Source organism: Mustelus asterias, unplaced genomic scaffold, assembly GCF_964213995.1.
Source record: "Mustelus asterias unplaced genomic scaffold, sMusAst1.hap1.1 HAP1_SCAFFOLD_840, whole genome shotgun sequence".
NCBI lineage: Eukaryota > Metazoa > Chordata > Chondrichthyes > Carcharhiniformes > Triakidae > Mustelus > Mustelus asterias.
The window spans coordinates 72,288-99,005 of NW_027590786.1; the positions used below are offsets into that span (position 1 = coordinate 72,288).

Sequence of the window (26,718 nt, forward strand, 5' to 3'; positions counted from 1 at the left end):
CAAAGCTCTGAAACATCAGTTCTTTTCTCTCCATACAGATGCTGCCAGACCTGCTGAGAATGGGGAGAGAGTGTGTGGGATGGAGATTGACAGCTTTTGGGGAATGAGAGAGGAAAGAATGTTCCATAGAAATTGTCTGTTCTGAATTTCTATCCTGTACTGACACTGATGACTTTTGTAAACTCATTTTACAGGATATTGAAAGAGGAATCACAGGCTGAAATCTCAAACGTCACGTCTAGATCTGACAGTCATATTCCTTGGGAGCTGAATATCATCGGACTTTGAATCTAGAAGGAGAAATGATTGTCCGGTCTGTTGATTTGAAAAGATTTCAAACATCAGTGTGACTGGAAAAGCAGCAACACACTGCCACACTCGAGTGAGAGTGTTCCAGTGCACTGACTAAAGAGCTTTAACCAGTTACACAGTCTGAATAAACATCACAACATTCACAGCGGGGAGAGACTGTACTCGTGTTCTGTGTGTGGACAAAGTTTCAACTAATTGTCCACCCAAGAGAGCGGCAAGGACACCTGCACCATGGAGAAACCATGGAAGTGTGCGGACTGTGGGAAAAGATACGGATACCCATCTGAGCTCGAAGCGCATTGGCGCAGCCATACGGGGGAGAGGCCGTTCACCTGCTCTCAGTGTGGGGAGGGATTCAGTGATTCATCCGGCCAGCAAAGACACCAGCGAGTTCACACTGGGGAGAGACCGTTCACCTGCTCTCAGTGTGGGCAGGGATTCACTCAGTCATCCAACCTGCGGACTCACCAGCGAGTTCACACTGGGGACAGACCATTCACTTGTTCTCAGTGTGGGAAGGGATTCAGTAATTCATCAGGCCTGCGAAGACACCAGCGAGTTCACACTGGGGAGAGACCATTTACCTGCTCTCAGTGTGGGAATGGATTCACTCAGTTATCCAGTCTGCGGACACACGAGCGAGTTCACACTGGGGAGAAACCATTTATGTGCTCTCAGTGTGGGAAGGGATTCACTGACCTCTCAAACCTCTGCACACACCAGCGAGTTCACACTGGGGAGAGGCCATTCACCTGCTCTGTGTGTGGGAAGAGATTCAGAGTTTCATCCCACCTGCTGAGACACCAACAAGTTCACGAGTGATTCCAGAGGTTGGATTCTGCTGTTACTGTTTCTGCTCTCAATTACACCCAGGACTGCATTTTGTTCATTCTCACAGTTGGTCAATGGGGAGGGTCGGAGGGTTTCTTTCTGTTGGACTGGTCGGTCTCACAACTTTGCCTCCAGTGGGCTGATGCTCCTTGAGTCTTGTTGCGAATACCTGGTTTCAAATTTCACACAGATCACAGAGTGACAGGGTGTGAGGAAGTTCAGAGATATTTAGAACATAGAACATAGAACATTACAGCGCAGAACAGGCCCTTCGGCCCACGATGTTGCACCGACCAGTTAAAAAAAAAAACTGTGACCCTCCAACCTAAACCAATTTCTTTTCGTCCATGAACCTATCTACGGATCTCTTAAACGCCCCCAAACTAGGCGCATTTACTACTGATGCTGGCAGGGCATTCCAATCCCTCACCACCCTCTGGGTAAAGAACCTACCCCTGACATCGGTTCTATAACTACCCCCCCTCAATTTAAAGCCATGCCCCCTCGTGCTGGATTTCTCCATCAGAGGAAAAAGGCTATCACTATCCACCCTATCTAAACCTCTAATCATCTTATATGTTTCAATAAGATCCCCTCTTAGCCGCCGCCTTTCCAGCGAAAACAATCCCAAATCCCTCAGCCTCTCCTCATAGGATCTCCCCTCCATACCAGGCAACATCCTGGTAAACCTCCTCTGCACCCTCTCCAAAGCCTCCACATCCTTCCTGTAATGTGGGGACCAGAACTGCACACAGTACTCCAAGTGCGGCCGCACCAGAGTTGTGTACAGTTGCAACATAACGCTACGACTCCTAAATTCAATCCCCCTACCAATAAACGCCAAGACACCATATGCCTTCTTAACAACCTTATCTACTTGATTCCCAACTTTCAGGGATCTATGCACACATACACCTAGATCCCTCTGCTCCTCCACACTATTCAAAGTCCTCCCGTTAGCCCTATACTCAACACATCTGTTATTCCTACCAAAGTGAATTACCTCACACTTCTCCGCATTAAACTCCATCCGCCACCTCTCGGCCCAACTTTGCAACCTGTCTAAGTCTTCCTGCAAACTACGACACCCTTCCTCACTGTCTACCACACCACCGACTTTGGTGTCATCAGCAAATTTGCTAATCCACCCAACTATACCCTCATCCAGATCATTAATAAATATTACAAACAGCAGTGGCCCCAAAACAGATCCCTGAGGTACACCACTTGTAACCGCACTCCATGATGAATATTTACTATCAACCACCACCCTCTGTTTCCTATCCGCTAGCCAATTCCTGATCCAATTTCCTAGATCACCCCCAATCCCATACATCTGCATTTTCTGCAGAAGCCTACCATGGTGAACCTTATCAAACGCCTTACTAAAATCCATATATACCACGTCCACTGCCTTGCCCCCATCCACCTCCTTGGTCACTTTCTCAAAAAACTCAATAAGGTTAGTAAGGCACGACCTACCTGCCACAAAACCATGCTGACTATCACCTATCAATTCATTACTCTCCAAATAACTATAAATCCTATCCCTTATAATTTTTTCCAACATCTTGCCGACAACAGAAGTGAGACTCACCGGTCTATAATTCCCGGGGAAGTCTCTGTTCCCCTTCTTAAACAATGGGACAACATTCGCTAACCTCCAATCTTCTGGTACTATACCAGAGGCCAACGACGACCTGAAGATCAGAGCCAGAGGCTCTGCAATCACTTCTCTTGCCTCCCAGAGAATCCTTGGATAAATCCCATCCGGACCAGGGGATTTATCTATTTTCAGACCCTCCAGAATATCCTGCACATCCTCCTTATCAACTGTAATACTGTCTATTCTACTCCCTTGCAACCCAGTGTCCTCCTCAGCTATATTCATGTCCCCTTGCGTGAACACCGAAGAGAAATATTGGTTCAATGCTTCACCAATCTCCTCCGGTTCCACACATAACTTCCCTCTGCCATCTATAACTGGCCCTAAACTTGCCCTAACCAACCTTCTGTTCTTGACATACCTATAGAACGCCTTAGGATTCTCTTTAACCCTATCCGCCAAAGTCTTCTCATGTCCCCTTTTAGCCCTTCTAAGCTCGCTCTTCAACTCCCTCTTAGCCAATCTAAAGCTTTCTAGTGCACTACCCGAGTGCTCACGTCTCATCCGAACATAAGCCTCCTTTTTCTTTTTAACCAACAAAGAAACTTTTTTGGTGCACCACGGTTCCCTAGCCCTACCAATTCCTCCTTGCCTGACAGGGACATACCTATCACAGACTCGCAGTAGCTGCTCCTTGAAAAAACTCCACATGTCGGACGTTCCCAGTCCCTGTAATCTCCTAGTCCAACCTATGTTTCCTAATTCTCTCCTAATAGCCTCATAATTACCCTTCCCCCAGCTAAAACCACTGGCCCGAGGTTCATGCCTATCCCTTTCCATCACTAAGGTGAACGTAACCGAATTGTGGTCACTATCACCAAAATGCACACCAACTTCCAAGTCTAGCACCTGGTCTGGCTCATTTCCCAGCACCAGATCCAATATAGCCTCACCTCTAGTTGGCCTGTCTACATACTGAGTCAAAAAACCTTCCTGCACGCTTTGAACAAAAACTGACCCCTCTAACGAGCTAGAGCTATAACAATTCCAGTCAATATTAGTCAAGTTAAAATCCCCCATAACAATTGCCCTATTACTTTCACTCCTAAGCAGGATTGACTCCGCAATCCTTTCCTCAACCTCTCTAGAACTTTTAGGAGGTCTATAAAAGACTCCCAACAGGGTGACCTCTCCTCTCCTATTTCTAATCTCCGCCCATACTACCTCAACAGATAAGTCCTCATCAAACCTCCTCTCTGACACTGTGATACAATCTCTGACCAATAATGCTACCCCTCCCCCTCTTCTACCTCCTTCCCTACTTCGACTAAAACATTTGAACCCCGGGACCTGCAGCATCCATTCCTGCCCCTGCTCTATCCATGTCTCTGAAATAGCCACAACATCGAAGTCCCAGGTACTGATCCACGCTGCAAGTTCACCCACTTTATTGCGAATACTCCTGGCATTGAAGTATACACATTTCAAACCCTGCTCCACCCCACCTCTGCAATGCCGTGCATTGCAGTCCCCATCCATGCATCCCTCACTTTCAGCCCCACTACTCAGGATCCCTCCCCCCCCCCGAATCAGTTTAAACCTCCCTGCATGGCCTTAGCAAATTTACCCCCCAGGATATTGGTCCCCTTCTGATTAAGGTGTAGACCATCCTTCTCATAGAGGTCACACCTTCCCCAGTACGAGCCTTTAGGCAGCATTTCTGTTTGAAACCCCCCAAACGCCCATCCAATTTCCTTTGTAATTGTTTATTGTCTCCACTTCCTCCACCCTCGTAGGCAGCGAGTTCCAGGTCATTACCATTCGCTGCATCAAAATATTCTTCCTCACATCACCCCCCCCCCTCAACTGCATCTCTGATCCAAAACCTTAAATCTGTCTCCCCCTCATCCTTGTCCCATCAGCTAATGGGAACAGCTTTTCTTTGTCCACCTTATCTAAACCTGTCAGAATCTTGTCACCTCTATCAAATCTCCCCTCAACCTCCTTTGCTCCAAGGGGAACAACCCCAGCCTGACATTGACAATAAAGAACAAACTAACAGAATATGTTACTACCTGAAATCAAATGGGAATGTTTAATTTCTGTTTTAAAGATATTGTGAATATATTGTCCTGGACAATAAAGAAATTGGAATAACTCATCTTGGGTGTGGTTGAATGGAATATATCAATCTGGTATCCATCTACATTCTCCCTCTCTAACAGCACTGTGGGTGTACTTACACCTCAGGCATTGAAGCAGTTCAGGAAGGCAGTGTTGGGGTTGACCACGGCCGAGGCAGCTACATACAGCCACATATTCTGTTATAATTGAAGGACAGCAGATTGAATGTGAGGCATAATGGGACTGGACTATCTTGACCACATTCCTGTAACTTCTCAGTTTCTGCAATCATGGACCATTAAAGCTGCTTAGCAGGGTCCCAACAGAGGACCTGGTGAGAATATTGACTCAGAATGAGTTCAAATTAAACTTATTCCAGGACCGGCTGGTGTTCAGCGGCTGAGAGACCTGAATCTGTAAAAAAGGGGTCCGACCAATCAACAAACAGTGGTAGGTAGTTGGTTAAGAAGTTAAAAAGCGTTCTGAGGCATTGCTTAACCTATCGTCAATTTGTGATAAGAACTGTGAGGGACTTGTGACCCGATATTTGGTGAAGTGATGGTATTCTCCAAGTAGCACTGGTCTGAAAAGCAGATCTCTGAGAGTAGATTCTAACAGTTATAATCCTATCCACGCATGGCCAGTGAAAAACCAGAGCTCGAGTGGGGACCGGACAGGTCTCTTACCTGCCATTTGGAAACTAAGAACAAGAAGCTTATCGATAAAATGATTAGAGAATAGAAACAACGTTTCGATTCTGGATGACACTTTGTAAGAAGCTCATCCAGACTCAAAACATTGGCTCTATTCTCTCTCCAAAGATGCTGTCAGACCTGCTGAGATCTTCCAGCATTTTCTGTTTTCGTTTCAGATTCCAGCATCCGCAGTATTTTACTTTTATGATAATTTGATTAGTTCTGATTGGAATCCCCACGACCCTCCCGCAAAACAGAGGGAGTGGTGGCAAAGGGAGAAAAAATAAGGATGATAAAGTCTGGGTTCTGATTCTCGAGCCCATGTAGAATTAACAAAATGAGTGAACCAGTTTATAAAGAACAGAAGTTAATCATCCCTCACAATAACTGATCAAATTAAAATAATTAGGTTGATGAATAGAACAAAAAAATTAATGGATGCAGTTTAACATCAAGTTTGTTTTGTTCTTAGGGAAGTTTTTTAAACTTGTAAGAAGGGACTCGCATACTGTTAAAGGTTTAGACGGGGTAGAGTTTGTAAAATGTGTTCAGGAGAATTTTCTGCATCAGTATATAGAGGTGCCAACTGGAGAGGATGCGATATTGGATCTCCTATTGGGAAATGAGTTAGGGCAGGTGATGGATGTGAGTGTGAGGGAACACTTTGGATCCAGTGATCATAATGCCATGAGTTTCAACCTGATCGTGGATAAGGATAGATCTGGTCCTCGGGTTGAAGCTCTGAACTGGAAAAAGGCCAAATTTGATAAATGAGAAGGGATCTGGGAAGTGTGGATTGGCACAGGCTGTTCTCTGGTAAGGATGTAAATGGAAAGTGGGAGGCCTTCAAAGGAGAAATTTTGAGAGTGCAGAGTTTGTATGTTCCTGTCAGGATTAAAGGCAAAGTAAATAGGAATAAGGAACCTTGGTTCTCGAGGGAGATTGTAACACTGATTAAGAGGAAGAGAGAGTTGTATGAAATGTACAGGCAGCAAGGAACACATCAGATGCTCGAGGAGTATAAAAAGTGCAAGAAGCTACTTAAGAGGGAAATCAGGAGGGCTAAAAGAAGACATGAGGTTGCTTTGGCAGACAGAGTGAAGGAAATCCAAAGAGCTTCTATAGGTATGTTAGGAGCAAAAGGATAGGGATAAAATTGGTCCTCTTGAAGACCAGAGTGGTAGACTGTGTATGGAACCAAAAGAGATGGGGGAGATACTAAATGGTTTTTTTGCATCCGTATTTACTGAGGAAACGGACATGGAGTCTACGGAAATAGGGCAAACTGGTAGGGAGGTCATGGAACCTTTACAGATTAAAGGGGAGGAAGTGCTTGCTGTCTTGAGGCAAATCAGAGTGGATAAATCCCCAGGACCGGTCAGGGTATTCCCACGGACCTTGAGGGAAGCTAGTGTTGAACTTGCAGGGGCCCTGGCAGACATATTTAAAATGTCAGTATTCACGGGGGAGGTGCCGGATGATTGGAGGGTGGCTCATGTTGTTCCGTTGTTTAAAAAAGGTTCCAAAAGAAATCCGGGAAATTATAGGCCAGTAAGTTTGATGTCGGTGGGCAAATTATTGGAAGGTGTGATAAGGGATAGGATCTACAAATATTTGGATAGACAGGGACTTATTAGGGAGAGTCAACATGGCTTTGTGCGTGGAAGGTCATGTTTGACCAATCTATTAGAGTTTTTCGAGGAGGTTACCAGGAAAGTGGATGAAGGGAAGGCGGTGGATGTTGTCGACCTGGATTTCAGCAAGGCCTTTGACAAGGTCCCTCATGGGAGGTTAGTTAGGAAGGTTCAGTCGCGTGGTATACATGGGGAGGTAGTAAATTGGATTAGACACTGGCTCAATGGAAGAACGTGATGTGGAGATGCCGGCTCAATGGAAGAAGCCAGAGAGTGGTTGTGGAGAATTGCTTCTCTGAGTGGAGGCCTGTGACTAGTGGTGTGCCGCAGGGATCGGTGTTGGGTCCATTGTTGTTTGTCATCTATATCAATGATCTGGATGATAATGTGGTAAATTGGATCAGCAAGTTTGCTGATGATACAAAGATTGGAGGTGTAGTGGACAGTGAGGAAGGTTTTCAAAGCTTGCAGAGGGATTTGGACCAACTAGAAAAATGGGCTGAAAAATGGCAAATGGAATTTAACGCAGAGGAATAACAGATGTGTTGAGTATAGGGCTAACGGGAGGACTTTGAATAGTGTGGAGGAGCAGAGGGATCTAGGTGTATGTGTGCATAGATCCCTGAAAGTTGGGAATCAAGTAGATAAGGTTGTTAAGAAGGCATATGGTGTCTTGGCGTTTATTGGTAGGGGGATTGAATTTAGGAGTCGTAGCGTTATGTTGCAACTGTACACAACTCTGGTGCGGCCGCACTTGGAGTACTGTGTGCAGTTCTGGTCCCCACATTACAGGAAGGATGTGGAGGCTTTGGAGAGGGTGCAGAGGAGGTTTACCAGGATGTTGCCTGGTATGGAGGGGAGATCCTATGAGGAGAGGCTGAGGGATTTGGGATTGTTTTCGCTGGAAAGGCGGCGGCTAAGAGGGGATCTTATTGAAACATATAAGATGATTAGAGGTTTAGATAGGGTGGATAGTGATAGCCTTTTTCCTCTGATGGAGAAATCCAGCACGAGGGGGCATGGCTTTAAATTGAGGGGGGGTAGTTATAGAACCGATGTCAGGGGTAGGTTCTTTACCCAGAGGGTGGTGAGGGATTGGAATGCCCTGCCAGCATCAGTAGTAAATGCGCCTAGTTTGGGGGCGTTTAAGAGATCCGTAGATAGGTTCATGGACGAAAAGAAATTGGTTTAGGTTGGAGGGTCACAGTTTTTTTTTAACTGGTCGGTGCAACATCGTGGGCCGAAGGGCCTGTTCTGCGCTGTAATGTTCTATGTTCTATGTTCTAAGTGTGAGATATTGCACATTGGAAGGACAAACCAAAGTAGAACGTACAGGGTAAGTGGTAGGACTCTGAAGAGTGCAGTTGAACAGAGGGATCTGGGAATACAGGTACAGAATTCCCTAAAAGTGACGTCAAGGGTGGATAGGTTCGTAAAGAGTGCCTTTGGTACATTGGCCTTTATAAATCGGAGTATCGAGTATAAAAGTTGGAGTGTTATGGTAAGGTTATACAAGGCATTGGTGCGGCCGAATTTGGAGTATTGTGTACAGTTTTGGTCACCTAGTTACAGGAAGGATGTAAATAAGGTTGAAAGAGTGCAGAGAAGGTTCACAAGGATGTTGCCGGGACTTGAGAAGCTGAGTTACAGAAAGAGATTGAATGGGTTGGGACTTTATTCCCTGGAGCGTAGAAGATTGAGGGGAGATTTGATAGAGGTGTATAAGATTTTGACGGGTATAGATAGAGTGAATGCAAGCAGGCTTTTTCCGCTGAGGCTCGGGGAGAAAAAAACCAGAGGGCATGGGTTAAGGGTGAAAGAAAAGTTTAAAGGGAATATTAGGGGGGGGCTTCTTCCCGCAGAGAGTGGTGGCAGTGTGGAATGAGCTGCCGGATAAAGTGGTAAATTTAACATTTAACTTTTAACATTCAAGAAAAACTTGGATGGGCTCATGGATGAGAGGGGTGTGGAGGGATATGGTCCAAGTGCAGGTCAGTGGGACTAGGCAAAAAATGGTTCGGCACAGACAAGAAGGGCCAAAAGGCCTGTTTCTGAGCTGTAATTTTCTATGGTTCTATGGTTGTGTAAAGTGATGTAATTGTGTGCCAAGTTTTTGCTGCTCACTCTCCACCCCTTTAGGTTCTGTAGAAAAGTTAACCCTTTCAGCAGACAGTTCATTTGTTTTTAAATCACCCGAAAACTCGTGTCTATTTTAGTTCATAATTGAAGATTTATGGGAATTGGCTAAGATGGGCTTTCAGCATTTTTAAAGTATAAAAAAGTGGTCTTGAGAAGCCAACTTGGTAGAGAGAGGTGGAGGGAGATATGTTTACAGAGAGGTGTGGAGAGCTGTTGGTTTTACAAGTTATCCACGTTTTCGGAGCCGTCACGTCATGTCCTGGTCTGAGAGGGATGGAGAGAAGTCTGTTCAATTGTTAAAGTTAAACTTTCTCTATTAACTGTTAATCGACACTTTGCTTTTTATCTTTCTGTCTTGTTACATTTTTAATGGTTAACAAACTTTCTGATTTCACCTTTTAAAGCTTTCTTTCTTGCCATATGGTTAAGTCACTGGAACCTGGTGTGATTTACGATTAGGGAGGTTATTGTAAACAAGAGAACCCTCATAAATCTTCATTCACATAAATCAAAGTTCTTACAAATGGAATGTTATCCTTTATTATGAAAGAAATTGAACATAGAAGTAAAGATGTTCTGCTTCAGTTATACAGGGCATTGCTGAGACTGCATCTTGAACACTGGGTGCGGCTTTGTCTCCTATTTAAGAAATGATACAAATGCATTGAAAGTGGTTCAGAGGAGGTTTAATAGATTGCTTCCCAATTCTTGACCCTCACGGGATGAATTTTGTCTGATTTTCTTTGTTTTCACCTCTGACAAAGGGTCATCCTGACTCCAAATGTTGCCTCCATTCTCTCTTTACAGATGCTGTCAGACTTGCTGAGATTGTCCAGCATTTCCTGTGTCTGTTTCAGATTCCAGCAACAGCAGAATTTTGCCTTCATACCAATTCTTTTGGATAAGGACATCAAAAGTATTGGGTGTAGAACGAGAATGTGGAACTCAACACAAAAAGATCAGCCATGATCTAAATAAATGCTGGAGCAGACACAAAGGGCCAAATGGCTACTTCTGCTCTGATGTTGAATGTTGGTCACAAATTCCTGAGGATTGTGTAACAAGGCTGGAAGATTCGCCTTGCTTGTGTTAGTGGGAAAATGTCCAGGAGAACCATCACTGTGAAGGACAGTTCTGGGATTAAAGGTTGTCAGACTGGAAAAGGAAATAAACACTCGGGGAGTGAAGAATCACTTTGGACTGGTTTTTGGAAAATTTTGGAGACAGAGTAAAATATAACCGTTGAGTGGGATATTTGATTGTGTTAAGAGTAAAAGGGCAAAGTTCAATTTTACAGTTTAAGGGCAATGTTCCCTACAAAGAACAGTATTTAGTCATTGTTGCTTCCAGTTTGTTGGAATAAATGTCAAAAAACTTGAAGTTTTGTCATGTGATTCTTTAATTTATTCACTGGGTTTAAATTCACTTTTTAAATTATTGAATGTCACAGAAATTCTAACAGTTCATTTAAAGCCACAAGTTTCGATTCCCATTTGAGCCTGGGGTACCTTCCTGTCTCTCTATTGCTCGTGTTAATGACAGCCAGGCGACGGAGCTGAGGGCTGAATTTAGCTGAGAATAATGGGGCCTACGCCCCAGTTGGGAAACTGCCATGGGTGTCGCACTAATAGAGAGACAGGAAGGTGCTGGAGGATTGAGTGGGAAATGGGCCTCCAACCAATTGTTATATCGGTCACTCAGAGCTAAAGAGAAACCCGTCTCTTTAAATACATAAACAGGGAAGAGGCTGCAATGAAATCTGCCCTTCTAACCTGCACAGAAGCAGGAGGCTGAGATTGACAGGCTGCAGGAGGAGTCCATTCAGCCCATTGTGCCTCTGCTATCTCTTTGAAAGGACTCTGATTCATCCAACTGCTCTGTTCTTTCCCCACAGCCTGCAAATTCTTCCCTTTCAAGTCTTTAACGTTTGGAAAGATTCTATTGAATCTGCTTTCAGGCAGATCAGAACACCTCGCTGTGTCAAAAATATAAAATATAATCTCATCTCCCCCTCTGGCTCCTTTGCCAATTACCTTAGAGGGACTCACTTTCTGTTAAAGAGCCTGCCAACCCCTCTCACCCACTTTCCCTAAAGTGCATTAATATAATCAGAAAAAAATCCAGAAAAATCAAATATTTTTACTGATAAAAGTTTATTAATGAAACAGAACATGGTTAAACAAACAGAAAATGACTTGAGGATCAAAGACGACCAGAGTAAAAGGAGTTCACAATGCTCTGGACACAAATGGTTTCTCTTTAATTCATCTGTAGCCTGTTCCCTGCCCTCTTTGTGGAACACCTCCGCTCAGTCCACAAGCATGACCCTGACCTTCCGCTTGCTTGCCATTAGAATTCACCACCTTGCTCTCACGCTCACATTTCTGTCCTCGGCCTGCTGCAATGTTCCGGAGAAGCCCAACACAAGCTGGACGAACAGCCCCTCATCTTCCGATGAGGCACTTTACAGCCTTCTGGACTCAACATCGAATTCAACAACTTCACACCCTGAATTCTCTCCTCCATTTTGATGGGTTTTTTTGCTGAGTCAGCCTGCATCTTGTTTTCATGTTTTTTTGCTTCCAGACAGAGCTGTCATTTATTCTGCCATTAACACTTACTCTGGACCAATGATTTGTTTCTTTACCAAAAACATTACCTCTCCCTTTGCCTTTTGTTACAGCATATTTTTGTCATTTAATCTCACCCACCCTCTAACCAATCCCTGACTTTCCCTTTTGTTCTACCTGCCCCTCCCCCCTTTCTCAGCAGCATCAAACCCATCACATTTCTCCCTCGCTTTCGTTCTCAAGTAGAGTTACATTGGACATAAAAGGTTATCTCTGTTTCTCTCTCCAGAGATGCTACCAGACTGGCTGTGATTTTCTCGTTTTTTCTGTATTTATTTTAGATCGACCAGTAGTCGTAGGAAAAAACACTATTTATGATCAAGGATAAAATAAATGTCCTTCATTAGTTTTGTGGATCATTTCAGTGGAAATGTGCTCTCCCAGGTTCAAAGAGCATCAGCCCACTGGAGGCAAAGTTGTGAGACTGGCCAGTCCAGCAGCAAGAAACCCTCCGACCCTCCCACTTCACCAACTGTCCGAATGAACATGGTTCAGTCCTGGATGTGACTAACAGCAGCAATAACAGCAGAATCCAACCCCTGTCATCACTTGTGAACTCGCTGGTGTCTCTGTAGGTGGGATAACTGAGTGAATGCATTCCCACACACACAGCAGGTGAATGGCCTCTCCCCGGTGTGAACTCGCTGGTGTACCCGCAGTGTGAACGATGTTTTAAATCTCTTTGAGCAGTGAGAGCAGCTGAACGGTCTCTCCTCAGTGTGAATGCGCTGGTGGGACATCAGTTCTCCAGAGCTTTCGAAGCCACTTCCACAGTCAGAACATTTAAAGGATCTATCCTGCGTGTGAGTGACATTGTGTCTCAGCAGGCTGGATAACTGAATGTATCCCTTCCCACACCCGGAGCAGGTGAATGGCCTCTCCCCGGTGTGAACTGCCTGGTGTTTCCGCAGGTTGTATGACATTCTAAATCTCTTTGTGCAGACAGAGCAGCTGAACGGTCTCTCCTCAGTGTGAATGCGCTGGTGGATTATCAGTTCCCGAGAGCTTTTGAAGCCACTCCCACAGTCAGAACATTTAAAGGGTCTCACATTGGTGTGAGTGAACTTGTGTCTCAGCAGGTGGGATGAATGAATGAATCCCTTCCCACACACAGAGCAGGTGAACGGTTTCTCCCCGGTGTGAACTCGCTGGTGCGTTAGCAGGTCGGATGAATTTCTAAACCTCTTTGTGCAGTGAGAGCAGCTGAACGGTCTCTCCTCAGTGTGACTGCGCTGGTGGGACTTCAGATCTCCAGCGAGTTTGAAGCTGTTCCCACAGTTGGAGCATTTAAAGGGTCTCTCATTGCTGTGAGTGACTTTGTGTGCGCGCAGACTGGATAAATGAGTGAATTCCTTCTCACACACAGAGCAGGTAAATGGTCTCTCCCCAGTGTGAATTCGTTGGTGTATCCGCAGTTTGGATGACATTTTAAACCTCTTTGTGCAGTGAGAGCAGCTGAACGGTCTCTCCTCAGTGTGAATGCGCTGGTGGGATACCAGTTCACCAGAGCTTTTGAATCTGCTCCCACAGTCAGAGCATTTAAAGGGTCTCTCCTGGGTGTGAGTGGCTTTGTGTGCACATAGGCTGGATAAATGAGCGAATCCCTTCCCACAGTCAGAGCACCTGAATGGCCTCTCCCCTGTGTGAACTCGTTGGTGTCTCTGCAGATTAGGTAAGTGAGTGAATCGCTTCCCACACACAAAGCAGGTGAATGGCCTCTCCCCAGTGTGACTGCGTTGATGAATTTCCAGCTGAGATGGGGATATGAATCCCTTCCCACAGTCTCCACATTTCCACGGTTTCTCCATGGTGCTGATGTCCTTGTAACTCTCCAGGTTCAACAATCAGTTGAATCTCACACAGAACACATGTTCAGTCTCTCCCCGCTGTGAATGCTGCAATGTATTTTCAGGCTGTGTAACTGGTTAAAGCTCTTTCCACAGTCATTACACTGGAATGCGCTCACTTGGGTGTGGGCATGTTTCAGTGCTTTTCCACTCTCACTCATGCTTAAAATCTTTTGAAGATGACAGAACAGAGATTCAAAGGTAGATGATATTCAGGTTCTATCAAATTGAGTGACTTTGTCAGTTCTTGACATGACGTTTGGCTTGAGATTTTTGACTGTAAATCCTCACCTCTTGATAGCCTGTAATATAAATTTACAACAGACATCACAGTTAGTATAAGATAGAAATTCAGAACACATCATTTTAGTTTCTATAACGCATTCTTTCCTCGCTTATTCCCCAAAAGCTGTAAATCTCCATCCCACACACTCTCCCTCCATTCTCACTCTGCTGTATCTAATATTCACCCTCCCAATTCTCCTGAAGGTGCTGATTGAGGCTGATTGACAGATCCATGCTCACTGCTTCCTGTCCTGGACACAGAGAGCTGAAAATCTCCATGCAGGCTGCCAGACAGATATATGTCGAAACGACTGAACTAAAAATGTATAGAATATACAGACTGGATTCACTTCCTTTCCCTTCAGTTGCTGCAAGTCAGCAATTTCCCCCAGAATGAGAAAAGAAATGGAAAGGGAGAAACACAGAGGAGGAAGTTTCACTCTGAAGCTCATTGGCCAACTTCCGCATTGTGACATCACAATGGAGCCCTGCCTGAATCAGCCAATAGGAATCACTCTGCTCCGCGGTGACGTCTCTGGGTTCCAGTGCGCAGGCCCGGGCGCGCATCCCGGGAGCCCCGCCCCCACCCATTGTTCCCCTCCCCCTGCACCACATCGAGCCAACGTTTCCAGACAACCGGCTGGCGGCTCCGGCCAGAGCGAGAAGCCGCTCGGTGATCTCCCCCTCCCCCCTCTCTCTCCAGCGGCTGCTGCTCCAAAAAGAGATCGAGAGCGACCGCTGGCGGCAGCCGCACTGCGCCTGCTCCGGACAGCTCGGCTCAGCAGCACTCTCTGCGCCTGCTCCGGACAGCTCAGCTCAGCAGCGCTCTCTGCGCCTGCTCCGGACAGCTCGGCTCAGCAGCGCTCTCTGCGCCTGCTCCGGACAGCTCGGCTCAGCAGCGCTCTCTGCGCCTGCGTGCTGGGCTGCCAGCTGAGGGAGTGGGGGAGGGGACTTTGCAAAATCTTCCCATCATTTTCTTCCAAGTCCCGCAGTTTGATTTGAAACAGAACAGCTTCTGTTTGTAGCTTCACCACAGACTCAAACTTCACCACAGACTCAAACTTCACCACAGACTCAAACTTCACACACAGACTCAAACTTCACCACAGACTCAAACTTCACACACAGACTCAAACTTCACACACACACTCAAACTTCACACACAGACTCCAACTTCACACACAGACTCCAACTTCATCCTCTGGACAACATCTGTGAGGAAAACACTTTCTTTCTCCCCCCCCCCCCCCCCCCCCCTGGGAAATACAGAGACAGAGAAATTCTCTGGAACTGGAATTAGAGCCAAATATACTGAGGGGGAAATGTTTGTGATTTTGTGGAACCTGTTTTTATTGTCTGAGCTTTTTAAAGTGTAATTTATCTTGTCTATTCAAATACCGTTTCTCTCTTTGCATGATTTAGTGATGCTGATTTTAGATAAATTTCTGAAGTAAAAGTTTTTAAAATGTGAAACGGTGTCCTTCAATATTCCATTGGACTTTTCTGGAAATATGTTTACTTTTTAGGTTAATAACGACAGACATATGTCTTGTGTTGATAGAAGGTACATCTTGGTATATTTTTGTTTCAGTAATAAGATTCATGTATTGTTAGTTTTATTCTTGTTATATAATATAAAATCACAGAATCCCTACAGTACAGAAGGATGCCATTCAGCCCATTGAGCCTGCACTGACAACAATCCCACCCAAGCCCTATCCCCGTCACCCCAAATATTTACCCTGCAAATGCCCCTGAAACTAGGGTCAATTTAGCATGGCCAATCAACCTAACCCGTACATCTTTGGAGTGTGGGGGTAAACCGGAGCACACGGAGGAAACCCACGCAGACACGTGGAGAATGTGCAAACTCCACACAGACAGTGACCCAAACCAGGAATCAAACCCGGGTCCCTGGAGCTGTGAGGCCACAGTGCTAACCACTGTGCTACCGTGCTGCCCTGCATATGTAGCTTTGTTATACATTTCCAGTCAAAGTGACATCCAGTTCAGAAGGAATCAATTTGAAATCTTGAATCCATGTCAACTGTTTTTTGGAGAAATTCACTCAGTCCCATTCACCCTCTCTATCCCCTTAACCCTGCATGTTAACTTCCTCATTGTCCATTTGATCTTATTTTGAACGCATTCGCCTTCACTTCCACCATCCTTACCGACCTCTTGCTGTCTAAATAAAGGTTTCTCAAATCCCCCTCCCACCATCTGTCTCACTAAGAAATGCTATACTGTCTACCACACATTTTTAGTCCAGTTATATGACCACAGAAATGAGACTTGTCCATCCTGAATTTCTATCCTGTACTGACAGTGATGATTTTTGTAAACCTCTTTGCAGAATAACAGAGGAGGAGGATTTAGAACATAGAACAGTACAGCACAGAACAGGCCCTTCGGCCCACGATGTTGTGCCGAGCTTTATCTGAAACCAAGATCAAGCTATCCCACTCCCTATCATCCTGGTGTGCTCCATGTGCCTATCCAATAACCGCTTAAATGTTTCTAAAGTGTCTGACTCCACTATCACTGCAGGCAGTCCATTCCACACCCCAACCACTCTCTGCGTAAAGAACCTACCTCTGATATCCGTCCTGTATCTCCCACCACGAACCCTATAGCTATGCCCCCTTGTAATAGCTCCATCCACCCGAGGAAATAGTCTTTGAACGTTCACTCTATCTATCCCCTTCATCATTTTATACACCTCTATTAAGTCTCCCCTCAGCCTCCTCCGCTCCAGAGAGAACAGCCCTAGCTCCCTCAACCTTTCCTCATATGACCTACCCTCCAAACCAGGCAGCATCCTGGTAAATCTCCTCTGCACTCTTTCCAGCGCTTCCACATCCTTCTTACAGTGAGGTGACCAGAACTGCACACAATATTCCAAATGTGGTCTCACCAAGGTCCTGTACAGTTGCAGCATAACCCCACGGCTCTTAAACTCCAACCCCCTGTTAATAAAAGCTAACACACTATAGGCCTTCTTCACAGCTCTATCCACTTGACTGGCAACCTTTAGAGATCTGTGGATATGGACCCCAAGATCTCTCTGTTCCTCCACAGTCTTCAGAACCCTACCTTTGACCCTGTAATCCACATTTAAATTTGTCCTACCAAAATGAATCACCTCACATTTATCAGGGTTAAACTCCATTTGCCATTTTTCAGCCCAGCTTTGCATCCTATCTATGTCTCTTTGCAGCCTACAACAGCCCTCCACCTCATCCACTACTCCACCAATCTTGGTGTCATCAGCAAATTTACTGATCCACCCTTCAGCCCCCTCCTCTAAGTCATTGATAAAAATCACAAAGAGCAGAGGACCAAGCACTGATCCCTGCGGCACACCGCTAGCAACCTGCCTCCAAACCGAAAATTTTCCATCGACCACCACCCTCTGTCTTCGGTCAGACAGCCAGTTACCTATCCAATCGGCCAACTTTCCCTCTATCCCACACCTCCTCACTTTCATCATAAGCCGACCATGGGGGACCTTATCAAACGCCTTACTAAAATCCATGTATATGACATCAACTGCCCTACCTTCATCAACACACTTAGTTACCTCCTCAAAAAATTCTATCAAATTTGTGAGGCACGACTTGCCCTTCACGAATCCGTGCTGACTATCTCGGATTAATCCGCATCTTTCTAAATGGTCGTAAATCCCATCCCTAAGGACCCTTTCCATCAATTTACCAACCACCGAAGTAAGACTAACCGGTCTATAATTACCAGGGTCATTTCTATTCCCTTTCTTAAACAGAGGAACAACATTCGCCATTCTCCAGTCCTCTGGCACCATCCCCGTGGACAACGAGGACCCAAAGATCAACGCCAAAGGCTCTGCAATCTCATCCCTTGCCTCCCACAGAATCCTAGGATACATTTCATCAGGCCCAGGGGACTTATCGACCTTCAGTTTATTCAAAACTGCCAAGACATCCTCCCTCCGAACATCTATTTCCTCCAGCCTATTAGCCTGTAACACCTTCTCTTCCTCAAAACATGGCCCCTCTCCTTGGTGAACACTGAAGAAAAGTATTCATTCATCACCTCGCCTATCTCTACTGACTCCATACACAAGTTCCCACTACTGTCCTTGACCGGCCCTAACCTCACCCTGGTCATTCTTTTATTCCTCACATAAGAGTAAAAAGCCTTGGGGTTTTCCTTGATCCGACCCGCCAAGGACTTCTCATGTCCCCTCCTAGCTCTCCTAAGCCCCTTTTTCAGCTCATTCCTTGCTAACTTGTAACCCTCAATCGAGCCATCTGAACCTTGTTTCCTCATGCCTACATAAGCTTCCCTCTTCCTTTTCACAAGACATTCCACCTCTTTCGTGAACCATGGTTCCCTCACTCGGCCATTTCCTCCCTGCCTGACAGGAACATACCTATCAAGGACATCCAGTATTTGTTCCTTGAAAAAGTTCCACTTTTCATTAGTTCCTTTCTCTGACAGTTTCTGTTCCCAACTTATGCCCCCTAATTCTTGCCTAATCGCATCATAATTACCCCTCCCCCAATTGTAAACCTTGCCCTGCCGTACGGCCCTATCCCTCTCCATTGCAATAACAAAAGACACCGAATTGTGGTCACTATCTCCAAATTGCTCTCCCACAACCAAATCTAACACTTGGCCCGGTTCATTTCCCAGTACCAAATCCAATGTGGCCTCACCTCTAGTCGGCCCATCCACATATTGTGTCAGGAAACCCTCCCGCACACACTGCACAAAAACTGCCCCATCCAAACTATTTGACCTACAAAGGTTCCAATCAATATTTGGAAAGTTAAAGTCCCCCATGACAACTACCCTGTGACCCCCACACATATCCATAATCTGCTTAGCAATTTCTTCCTCCACATCTCTATTACTATTTGGGGGCCTATAGTAAACTCCTAGCAACGTGACCGCTCCTTTCCTATTTCTAACTTCAGCCCATATTACCTCAGTGTGCAGATCCCCCACAAAGTGCCTTTCCGCAGCCGTTAAACTATCCTTGATTAACAATGCCACTCCTCCACCTCTTTTACCAGCTTCCCTACACTTAGTGAAACATCTATACCCCGGAACGTCCAACAACCATTCCTGTCCTTGTTCTACCCACGTCTCCGTAATGGCCACAACATCGTAGTCCCAAGTACCAATCCACGCCCCAAGTTCATCTACCTTGTTCCGGATGCTCCTTGCATTGAAGTAGACACACTTCAACCCACCTTCCTGTCTACCAGTACCCACCCTTGACCCTGATACCTTCCCCAATACCTCACCACCCTCACTGACTTCTGGACTACAACTCCCTTTCCCACTCCCCTGACAAATTAGTTTAAACCCCCCTGAAGAGCCGTAACAAATTTCCCTCCGAGGATATTGGTGCCCCTCTGGTTCAGGTGCACCCCGTCCTGTTTGTACAGGTCCCACCTTCCCCAGAACGTGTTCCAATTATCCACGTATCTGAAACCCTCCCTCCTACACCATCCCTGCAACCACATATTTAACTGCACTCTCTCCCTGTTCCTCAACTCGCTATCACGTGGTACCAGCAACGTACCAGAGATGACCACATGTTTCGTCTTGGCTCTCAGCTTCCAGCCCAGCTCCAGAAATTCCTGCTTTAAATCCCCGTCCCTTCTCTTACCTATGTCATTGGTACCAACTTGTGACTGTTTCCCCTCCCCCTTCAGAATCTGGAAAACACGGTCTGAGACATCACGGACCTTGGCATCCGGTAGGCAACATACCATCCGTGAGTCTCTTTTGCTGCCACAGAACCTCCTATCTATCCCTCTAACTAACGAGTCCCCAATAACTATCGCCCTCCCGCTCTCCCCCTTTCCCTCCCGAGCCACAGAGACGGACACAGTGCTGGAGATCCTCTCACTGCGGCTCCCCACTGGTATGTCATCCCCCTCAACCGTATCCAAAGCGGAATACTTGTTGCTAAGGGGAACGACCACCGGGGATCCCTGCACGGACTGCTTCCTCCCAGCCCCTCTCACCGTCACCCATCTGTTTTCAATCCTCGGAGTAACTGTATTCCTAAAGCTTGTGTCTATGGCCATCTCTGCGTCCCTGATGATCCTAAGTTCATCCAACTCCAGCTCCAGTTCCCTAACACGGTTTTGGAGGAGCTGCAGATGGGTGCACTTCCCACAGGTGTAATCAGTAGGGACACTGTCGTCGTCCCTCACCTCAAACATAGTGCAAGAGGAACATTGCACTGCCTGCACACCCATCCCCTCTAGATACCTTGCCAGTACCAGGTAGAAAGTGCAAAAATGAATTCAACTCACCCCTGCTCGCCCTTTCAGCCTAAGCCCTGTGAGCCAAAGTCTTATAGCTCACACTCTGCTTCCCACACACTCCACTGCCCGCTCCCGACGCTGCCCGCTGTATACTGCAGCCTACCTTTTATACTTCACGCGCTTAAAAAACCCTTCCCAGACTCCTTTGCTGCCCACTTCTAGTTTTCACTTTAAACTTGAAAAACTGCTGTTAAAGTAAAGGCCAAAAAAATACACACACTAGCTGACTAATTAAATAAATAAACAATTCAATTAATCTCTCACCAGCACTGCTGCCTTCAATCACCCCTCTCAGCTTGCTCCAGTGGATCAATGATTTACAGATTGAAATCTCAAAGCAAATATCAAGAATAATTGTTTGATTATTGGGACCAGAATATCATCGGCATTTGAGTCCAGGAGAAATGTTTCTCTCTTCTATCTGCTTCATAAGATTTTGAACATTGGTGTGACTGGAAAAGCAATGAGACACATGCAGCTAGACATTATACAGCCTGAAAGAACATCACCGTTTACAAAGGAGAGACCGTACACAAAGTCTGTGTGTGGACAACTCAGGAACCTAGAGAGACACAAGGACACTCGCACCATGGAAAAACTGTGGAGACTGTGGAAAGGGATTCAGATTCCCGTCGGAGCTGGAAATTCACACTGGGGAGACACTGTTCACTTCCACTAAGTGTGCAAAGGGATTTACTAATTCATCCGACTTAATGACACACCAGTGAGTTCACACAGGGGAGAGGCCGTTCACCTGCTTAGAGTGTGGGAAGGAGTTCTCTTGGTCCTCCAATCTCCGGATACACCAGCGAATTCACAGTGGGGAGAGGCCATTTACCTGCTCTGAGTGTGAAATGAGTTTCAGTCGGTTATCTCAGTTGCAGACGCACCAGCGAGTTCACACTGGGAAGAGGCCATTCACCTGCTCTGAGTGTGGAAAGGGATTCTCTCTCTCTTACAACCTACAGATACACGAGGGAGAGACTGTTCATCTGCTCTGAGTGGGAAAGCATTCGCTACTTCATCTGACCTGCTGAGACACAAGCGAGTTCACACAGGGGAGAGGCCATTCAGCTGTCTAGAGTGTGAGATGAGATTTAATCGATTATCTCACTTGCAGACACACCAGCGAGTTCACAACAGGGAGAGGCTGTTCAACTGAGTGAGAAAGCATTCATTGATTCAGCCAACCTTCTGACACACCCGTGTCTTCATGCTGGGGAGAGGCCATTCACTGGATCTGTGCAGGATGGCATTCACTCAGTTATCCAATCTGTTCAGATACCAGTGAGTTCACAAATGATTACAGGGACTGGATTCTGCTGTTATTGCTGCTGTTATTCACACCCAGAACTGACCCATGTTCACTCTGACAGTTTTATTTTTATTCAGTGTGGGACATGGGTGTCGCTGGTCAGCATTTATTGCCCACCTCTCGTTGCCCAGACAGGCAGTTGAGTGTCAGTCACATTGCTGTGGCTCTGGAGTCATCGTCGGCCAGATCAGGTAAGGATGGCAGATTTCCTTCCCTAAAGGACATTAGTGAACCAGATGGGTTTTTTTTCTGACAATCGACAATAGTTTCATGGTCATCAGTAGATTCTTAATTCTAGATATTTTTTATTGAAGTCAAATTCCACCATCTGTCATGGTGGGACTTGAACCTGGGTGCCCAGAACATTAGCTGAGTTTCTGGATTAATAGTCTAGCGATAGTTCCACCAGGCCATCGCCTCCCCAAAGTGGGGCCATCGGAGGGTTTCTTTCTGCTGGACTGATCGGTCTCATGACTTTGCTTCCAGTGGGCTGATGCTCTTTGAGCTGCTCCGCCATTCAATATGATCATGGCTGTTATTAATATGTACAGCAAATTGTAATATTCTAAATAGGATATTCAGATGGTGATACATTTTCATTTCTTCCTGAGGAAGAGGTTTGTGTCTATCTAATCATTCATGTTTTAGAAATAAATTTTTAGTTTGAGAATTAGTATTTTTTAACGAAAGATAAATGAAAAACCTGGGTTGAGAATCTGACAAAAACACCTGAGGGAATTCGCAGTCTCAAGGCGTGGCCCATGTTTGTTTAAAAAGTCAAAACTGGAAGGGTAAGAACTGTAAAAGGGCAGCTGGACTGTTCCTCTCTGAGTCACAGTGAGACATTTCTAATTAAATACACAGAGGGAATTCCCTAAGTTTTGACATGTTCATTCAAAAAGATTGCAAATAATTTGATTCAGAAAAAACAACCATGGGTTATTTGATTATTGTGGATACTGAAAATCAAATTTCTGGATTGTGAAAAGCAGCTGGAAGTAGCACAATTAATGCAAGATTTGGGACATTTAGATCTTCACTGACCAGAATGTAGCAACTAATGCTGTAAAAAGGGGGCTGGGCTCAGCCTCTTCAGCTGGAGATCTGGAGACATTGGATCTAACACTTAATGTCCTGTCTTTATTAGTGAGGTGACTTCTTCGAGCAGACTCAGGGTTACATGTTTTGTTTTGAAACTACAAGTTAATTAATTTAAACATCTATTGGATATGCTAACTGGTCTCCGTTACCATGGAGATAAGTGATTCAGAGTGGAACCTTGGTTGGAATTCTGGGTGGTTCTCACAGAAACCAGGCAGTCTGCAGTGAGCTTGCAAACCGTCAGCTGTGGGACCAGAAGCTGTGAACTAGCTGTGGGAGCGGGAGCTGTGAGCCGCGAGCCAGCTGTGGGAGCGGGAGCTGTGAACCAGCTGTGGGAGCAGGAGCTGTGGGAGCAGGAGCTGTGGGAGCGGGAGCTGTGAACCAGCTGTGGGAGCAGGAGCTGTGAAACCGCTGTGGGAGCAGGAGCTGTGAACCAGCTGTGGGAGCAGGAGCTGTGAACCAGCTGTCGGAACGGGAGCTGTGAACCAGCTGTCGGAGCGGGAGCTGTGAACCAGCTGTGGGAGCAGGAGCTGTGAACCAGCTGTGTGGGAGCAGGAGCTGTGAACCAGCTGTGGGAGTGGGAGCTGTGAGCCGCGAGCCAGCTGTGGGACCGGGAGCTGTGAACCAGCTGTGGGAGCAGGAGCTGTGAAACCGCTGTGGGAGCAGGAGCTGTGAACCAGCTGTGGGAGCGGGAGCTGTGAACCAGCTGTGGGAGCGGGAGCAGTGAACCAGCTGTGGGAACAGGAGCTGTGGGAGCAGGAGCTGTAACCAGCTGTGGGAGCTGTGAACCAGCTGTGGGAGTGGGAGCTGTGAACCAGTTGTGGGAGTGGGAGCTGTGAACCAGCTGTGGGACCGGGAGCTGTGAACCAGCTGTGGGAGCCGGAGCCGAGAAGGTCATAAGGAACCAGGGATGTTCTCAATGTTTAAAGCCCTCAGCAAGAAGGCAGTAAAGTCCATGCTTGGATTGAGGAGTCCATGTTTTGAGTCAATTCTGAAATCTCAAAGGAAAGTTGGAGAGTTATTTGGCCGAAAGCTAATAGAAGGATCCTCATGAAATCTTGGAGTCTGGAGAATAGCTGGAATATGGAAAGTTTGATTTTGTTTAAAAGCCTGGAATCTTGTGATGGGTGTTTGGATTTCTCATTGAACGTTAATATTCTCAACCCGAATTATAACAACACACACAATATTTCAAAACTATTTGAAAAATATGGTCTTTATTTTGTACAAAGTATTACATTATAAGGCACTCCTCTTCTAGGATCTACAGTAATTTCTTAGCTCGAGCACTACTGAAACAATCAGACAATAAATGAATAAAAATTGTACTAATTGTCATCCCTTCTGAATCAGGAGGGCTATCCCCAGCACAGAGGGTCATTTGGAATTTTTCCCACAGACCAATTAACAGGGATTATACTCTCCAACCATCTGAAGTGAATTCTTTACACGAATCGTCCAGGCCGGTGCAGGTATCAACTTGCAGTTTGGCTGATCAGCTCAGATTTTCTGCAGCATTTCATCGATCACCGAGTGATTCCTTTCACAGAGTCCATCTTTCAGCTGCTGTGTTCCTGACCAGAATGTTCATGTGTTCACACACGTCTCAAAACTCATCATTCAGAAACTGAGCTGGTGCCACAAAGTCTGACCATGTTTCATAGGCACCCATCGGATCATCTTTCTTGTAAATCACATCAATGAAACCTAATAAAAGATCCAAACCTTGATCAGTAGCCCACTGATGGACATCCAGCTCAAAAAATACTTTGCTTCTGATTTTCCTTGTGTTAGGAAGTGACAATGCCAAGGCCAGATCTTGTTTCCTCCTTGATCGGGATGTAACCCGTGTCCACATCGCCACTTCATTCTTCCACTGGTTGTATGGTTCAGACTCCGAGAGCATCAGCAGGTAATCAGACCCTGACAATTCCCACTGCCTTTCAGTCATTTCTCACAAAAGCTGCTGGGATTGTCAGCTTCTGTCTGAAATATACTTTCCTTTATTTTCCAAACTTCACCATTAGACAAACATTCCCTGTTACCATGTTATAATCCCGACAGTCTTATAGTGAAGGAAGAAATTGGAGCTAATCTTTACTTGGAATATAATTAACTCCTAACTCTTTATACATACTTTCTTCATACACACTCCTATAATTATCCAATCAATGCCCTCTATCTACATATTTAAACAGAATTGATACAATTAACGCCCATAGTCAGGGCAGGGACCCGGGTTCAATTCTGGCCTCGGGTCACTGTCTGTGTGGAGTTTGCACATTGTCCCCATGTTTGCGTGGGTTTATTCCGGGTGCTCTGGTTTCCTCCCACATTCCAAAGATGTGCGGGTTAGGTTGATTGGCCATGCTAAATTGCCCCTTTGTGTCAGGAGATTAGCAGGGTAAATATGTAGGGTTATGGGAGTGGAGCCTGGGTGGCATTGTGGTCGGTGCAAACTCGATGGGCCAAGTGACCTCCTTCTGCAATGTAGGGATTCTATGATTAAAAAAAGGTCTCTAATCGGTGTGAACTTGCTGGTGTGTCAGCAAGTTGGATGACTGATTTAAACTTTCCCTGAACTCAAAGCAGGGGAATGGCCTCTCCTCAATGTGGACTTGCTGGTGTCACAGCAGATTGGATGAATCAATGAATCTCTTCTCACACACAAAACACATTAATGGTCTCTCTCCAGTATGAATACATTGGTGCATCAGCAAGTTGGATAACTGAGCGGATTCCTTCCCACACTCAGAGCAGGTCAGTGGCCTCTCACCAGTGTGACCACATTGGTATTTCAGCTGACTGGATGACTCAGTGAATCTTTCCCAAGGAGCAGGTGAATGGCATCTCCCTGTTGTGAACTCACTGGTGTGTCAGCAGGTTGGATGACTGAGTGAATCCCTTCCCACACACGGATCAGGTGAATGGCCCCTCCCCAGTGTGAACTCGCTGATGTGTCAGCAAATGAGATGACCGTGTGAATCTCTTCCCACACTCAGCGCAGGTGAACAGCCTCTTCCTGGTGTGACTGCGGTGACTCACCTGAAGAAGGGGCTTGGAGCTCCGAAAGCTTGTGTGGCTTTTGCTACCAAATAAACCTGTTGGACTTTAACCTGGTGTTGTTAAACTTCTTACTGTGTTTACCCCAGTCCAACACCGGCATCTCCACATCATGAGAACCTTCTGAAGCAGACAGAACACCATTTCTTTATCCACGCTTTCTTCATACACACTCATATAATGGTCCAATCCATGCCCTCCATCTGTACATACTTCAATTCAATTCTAGACTGAATGACCAATGACATTCAGGTCCCTTTGAATTGAGTGAATGTGTCAGGTCTTGATGTGATGTTTGGTTTTGAGATTTCTGTCTGCAAATCTTCTCCTTCTCAAAACCTGTAGAAGGAATTTACAAAAGTCATCCCTGTCAGTATGGGAACAAAATTCAGAATTCACAATTTCATTTTTAGTTGCACATTCTTTCTGGACTTGTTCACCAAAAGCTGTGAATCTCAATCTCATACATTATCTCTACCCTCAAACTGCTGTACCTCATATATACCCTCCCAATTCTTGTGAAGATGCTGATTGTTCCTGACTGACAGACCCATGCTCACTGCTTCCTGACCTGGAGAACTAAAAACTTTGATGCAGACTGCGAGACTAAATGCAAACACAGAGGTACAGATTCTGGAGGAAAACATGTGTTTAATAAACACTGCTGCATTACTTGACCAGAGATTGTCAGAGAGGACTTGATCAGAGAGGTCGGGAATGTAGCCCAATCCATCACGCAACCCAGTCTCCCATCCATTAACTCTGTCTACACTTCCCGCCACCTCAACAAAGCAGCCACCGTAATTA

At 45.8% G+C, this 26,718-nt stretch overlaps 1 protein-coding gene across 1 annotated transcript in view; it reads right to left on the bottom strand.

The window, feature by feature from the left end:
* Nucleotides 1–26,718, bottom strand: part of LOC144487514 (uncharacterized) — a 46,594-nt gene that overhangs the window by 16,670 nt on the left and 3,206 nt on the right. The window contains exons 2-3 of the mRNA XM_078205599.1: nucleotides 14,110–14,120; nucleotides 13,072–13,405 (exon numbers count right to left, since the gene is read on the bottom strand). Of these exons, the coding sequence (XP_078061725.1) occupies nucleotides 13,072–13,405; nucleotides 14,110–14,120 (345 nt within the window). The remainder of the gene's footprint in view (nucleotides 1–13,071; nucleotides 13,406–14,109; nucleotides 14,121–26,718) is intronic.